The following is a 4,427-nucleotide window of genomic DNA, read 5'->3' as shown; positions in this document are numbered from 1 at the left end:
CGATCCTAATATCCTTCGAATATCGACCGATCGATCGATAGTCAATGCATGTTGCAAAAACGCACATTCTATGATACACTAAGGTTATTTACAGGAAAAGAGGGGAGGGAGAGCTTGTTTTAATTCATGGTCGTGATTCAAGAAGGATTTAAAAGAAACGACTTACAGGGCCAAGGCAAAGCGTTCGACAATATAAAATGCGTGTCGATAACAGAAATATACAAGGTAGTATATAAGTCAGAGAGATAAAATAAAATAATTTATAATTATATATAAATAAACTATATATATCTTCTTTATGTATATGTGTATATAATTATATATAATAAAAAAAATATATATATTATATATACTAATGTTATATATAAGTGAAGATTTAAAAAATATATTTTGAGTTCGCTCAGATATGTCCACGATGTCTGTTTTTTCCACTTTTTCTTTTTTTTTATTAATAAACAGTATATCTATACAGCACAGTTCATTCCAGTAATATTTCGGCCACATTGCAACGTTTTAATAGTATTGCAGTAATATTGTATTGTAGTAATATTGCTAAAAGCTTCTATACAAGTACATTTCCACCGGAAAACATAATCAATTGTTGAAAAGGAAACATTCTCGCGGATAATTTTTCGTTATTCCACTAAGTTCCTATTTCCTGATTTTTTTTTACTATATATCTGAGATAAATACATGAAGCGTTTAAACTTTGTGTGTGTGAACAGCAGCACTATCGTAAAATAGTGTACATACAATGTATTATTACGTACATATATAACATTAAGATTTCCGCTCTCTTCCTCGGTGTGTTGACAATTTAAACATATGTGTTGAAACTTCAACATGCTATTATTTCAACGTGTTTCCTGTAACGTGCGACAAACAATAATCTTCTGTCGTTTAAATCTAAAATCGATAAAGATTTATCACACGTTAGAAGTAAATCCCCTTAAACTATTTATTTGTCACGCAAGAATATAAGATCACATATTTCAAAATCCATTTTTTCAATTTTATATTTTATTTATATTATATTATACGTATTTTAATTTGTTGAGGTAAGTATAAAATAAAATTAAAATTCGTACGACATAGACACTTTCAAGAAATTTCAATCCGAGTCAACTCTAAATCTCTCGGAGTGACCGGAATACGTACATATAAATTTGCAAAGTTGGAGCAGATTTATGCTACACCCGTTCGTGTAAATAATGATCGTTGTGTTTCGAAAGACAGAGAATAATGTTGCGCGACATGGGAGAAAAAGGGAGACGAGGACGCGGCGACGAGGCCGCGCGCGCGTGCGACGTTCTTCCTGTCTCGGCCGTCTCGAGTCTCGGGGCTTAATTGCCGGTACATGGCGATCGGTACGTCACTGTACTGTGCTCCAGCCTCCGCACGCCGCGACGCCGCCGACCTGATCGTCAGTGTCGCTGTGTCGGTTGTGTTGTCAGTTTCACGGTTTCAGTCGTGTGTTGTACGCTTGACGTGACGGACGTGACGGTACGCCGACGGTGGCCCCAGGCCCAAACGAGCGCACGTGGAGGCATTGGAAGTCGCGATAGCGAGCTACCGTCCGTTGACTCGTCGCAGGGAAAAAAGGCAGGAAGAAAAACGGGAAACGGCGACGGCGACGCGACGAACGGTGCGATGGCTAGTTTGAGGCAGACTCCGCTGACGTGCAGCGGACACACGAGACCCGTGGTCCACCTCGCCTTCTCCGACGTCACTGAATCCGGTTACTATATCATCTCGGCGTGCAAAGGTAACGGACGGGACTTTGTTCCACGAACAGAGCGAGATTTGGATAGATCGTCTGACTGTCGTCGTGTTGCTTTGATTTTTTCTTCCTCTCTTTCCTCTTGGATCTTGATCGTTCAACCGTACGTTCGATTCTCGATCGCCTTGGCCCGATTCTTTCCGGTCGCTCCGAAGGCTCCCAAGGCTCCGTGTCTTTTCGAGGTTAGACGTGCGTGTTCTTGATGGGCGCGCTATCTCTTCCTGCCTGTTCGCGAAGGCAAGGCAGCTCGACATTTCGGAGGATTGAACAGGATTATACGTGCTATGTGATACTTTAATCACGAATTAATTTATTGTCTATTTTTTTCCTAATTCTTAGATTTAGAATAAGATAAAAAGTAAGTTTAACCAAAATTAAAGTAAATCTTTATTGGTAGAAATAAAAATGTTGATTAATTTAATCTCAATTCAACTTACTTTTTGTCTTTTTCTAGTTTTATGAATTGATAAGAGATAGAGAGTAAATTAAACTAAGGTTAAAGTTAATCTATAACAGTGGGGTAGAAATGGACAACATTACTACAAACGTAGTAGTCGTTTGATGAATCATTCATATTGCTGGTTCATCTTGGATAAGATTAACTGAAAAATTTGTTGTAATGCGTATTGATGTTTTTTTCTATATATATATATATATATATTAACATTGAATATTATATGCAGATGTTCTATAAAAAGAATAGTCATATTCGACGCATAACAAATTTTGTACAAAATGATAAGCAATTTTAACTCTTTCTAAGCTTTAACTTTTTTCTACAAATATTTTATAGAATATATATTTTATGTTAGATAAATATATTATTATACTTTTGAAACCTAAAAAATATATTGTATTATTATATTATATCTAATATAAAACATTTTTATTCTTTAAATTTCAATTTTTTATCGATTATATTTTTAGAATTATTTGAAAGTACAATTTAAATATCTTTTCATACGCATTTGTTTCATAATATATATTATATATATACGTTTAATTATTATAAATAACATTGTTTTTATGTAGTAAAATATTTTGAAACAATGTTTTTTTTAGATGGCAAACCTATGTTGCGGCAAGGCGACACTGGAGATTGGATTGGTACATTTGAAGGACATAAAGGAGCAGTGTGGGGTGTAGCATTAAATCCACAGGCTACTCGAGCAGCAACTGGCGCAGCAGATTTTAATGCCAAAGTCTGGGATGCGATTAAAGGAGAAGAAGTTCACTCTTTTCAACACAATCATATAGTTAAATCTGTCAACTTTAGTACCGATTCTAATCATCTGTGTACTGGTTCTAATGAAAAACTTGTACGCATTTATGACCTTAATAAACCAGAAGCAGCTCCACAGGTAGAAATATGGATATAAATTAATAATGATCAAACACAATTAATAGTAAATATCTGGGCTAATTTAAAACATTTCAATTTTTCTCTCTCTCAGATCTTCTCAGGTCATACAAGTGGTATTAGGCACGTCACTTTTTTCGATAATAACTCTGCTTTAATTACCTGTGCAGACGATAAGACATTGAGGGTATGGGATAGAAATAGTGGGCATGAGATTAAAAGATTAGACTTCCCAGCGATTCCTAGTTCCATGGAAGTATCAAAAGATGGAAACATCATTACCACTACTCATTCTAACATTGTTACCTTTTGGAATAGCAAAGAGTATGTAATATTTTTTCTCTTGTAAAAAAATTGTTATAAAAATTCTTTGGAAAGCTGTCCTAAAATTTCAATTTTTTCTTAATTTCATTATAGTTGCAATTTATGAAAGCCCTCTCTTCTTGTCAAATTATCCAGCATCTCACATAAAAATATTACATATTAAAATCATTACAAAAATTTTTACTTTTTTAATTTTTTAACAAAGAATGCTATTTTCAATTAGATTAACCAAGATAAAAGAATTTATGGTCCCGACTCAAGTTAATAGTGCTAGCCTGCATCCGGATTGTACTATTTTTGTTTGTGGTGGGGAAGACTTTAAAATGTACAAGTTTGACTATAATACAGGGGCGGAACAAGGTAAAAATTTGTTTATCTTTCATAATTCAGTCATTTTTATCAAAAGTTAATCCTAACTGTATGTAAAATTTGCAGAATCGTTTAAGGGACATTTTGGACCCGTACATTGTGTACGCTTTTCACCTGATGGTGAATTGTACGCTAGCGGATCCGAGGATGGTACCTTGAGATTATGGCAAACCATAGTCGGTAAAACCTACGGTTTATGGCGCTGCATAGAACAGACTCCTGCAATACAAGAAAATACAGCCGTGATTAATAACAAACAAGAAGTTCCTGCCAGTTAAACTTGAATCTCAGAGAGAGATAAGAAAATCTTCAGAAGTTTTCCGAAAACCTAAAAGCCAGACATCCCAAACTAAATTGGATGAATATTCTGCAAATAAAACGCGTCAAATATTTATTATTTAGGCCGTCGGAAATTTTTGTAAATAACTCGTCTTTTTAAAAAGAGATCGCTCACCCCCCCCTCCACTGTGGCCTTTATTTCCAAAATTAAAAGTGAGAGGACCAATTCCAGAGCTCGTGGAGGCACGCGGGGTATAGGATTGCTATTTATATTACGGAGAAAAAAACAACAATAAAAAAAGAAATATTAACATT

General features: G+C 34.9%; 1 protein-coding gene across 1 annotated transcript; it reads left to right on the top strand.

Moving 5' to 3' along the window:
- Positions 1–1,371: 1,371 nt before the first annotated feature.
- On the top strand, positions 1,372–4,427 carry wmd (serine-threonine kinase receptor-associated protein wmd). Its single transcript, XM_018456104.1, has 5 exons — positions 1,372–1,765; positions 2,843–3,141; positions 3,235–3,464; positions 3,688–3,824; positions 3,900–4,427. The coding sequence occupies exons 1-5, from the start codon at positions 1,651–1,653 to the stop codon at positions 4,109–4,111; spliced, it is 993 nt and encodes a 330-aa protein (XP_018311606.1). The 5' UTR covers positions 1,372–1,650; the 3' UTR covers positions 4,112–4,427.

This window comes from Mycetomoellerius zeteki, unplaced genomic scaffold (assembly GCF_001594055.1).
Source record: "Mycetomoellerius zeteki isolate Tzet28-1 unplaced genomic scaffold, Tzet1.0 scaffold55, whole genome shotgun sequence".
In the NCBI taxonomy this organism is placed as follows: domain Eukaryota; kingdom Metazoa; phylum Arthropoda; class Insecta; order Hymenoptera; family Formicidae; genus Mycetomoellerius; species Mycetomoellerius zeteki.
Note: the sequence above shows the minus strand (reverse complement) of the source record. Positions and strands in the feature narration are given on the sequence as shown.

Bases quoted from the DNA above. Each gene is read 5' to 3' on its own strand.
- wmd (XM_018456104.1), top strand. From the start codon at position 1,651: ATGGCTAGTTTGAGGCAGACTCCGCTGACGTGCAGCGGACACACGAGA. The intron at 3,465-3,687 runs GTATGTAATATT...ATTTTCAATTAG, and splicing joins ACCTTTTGGAATAGCAAAGA to ATTAACCAAGATAAAAGAAT. The intron at 3,825-3,899 runs GTAAAAATTTGT...TAAAATTTGCAG, and splicing joins TAATACAGGGGCGGAACAAG to AATCGTTTAAGGGACATTTT.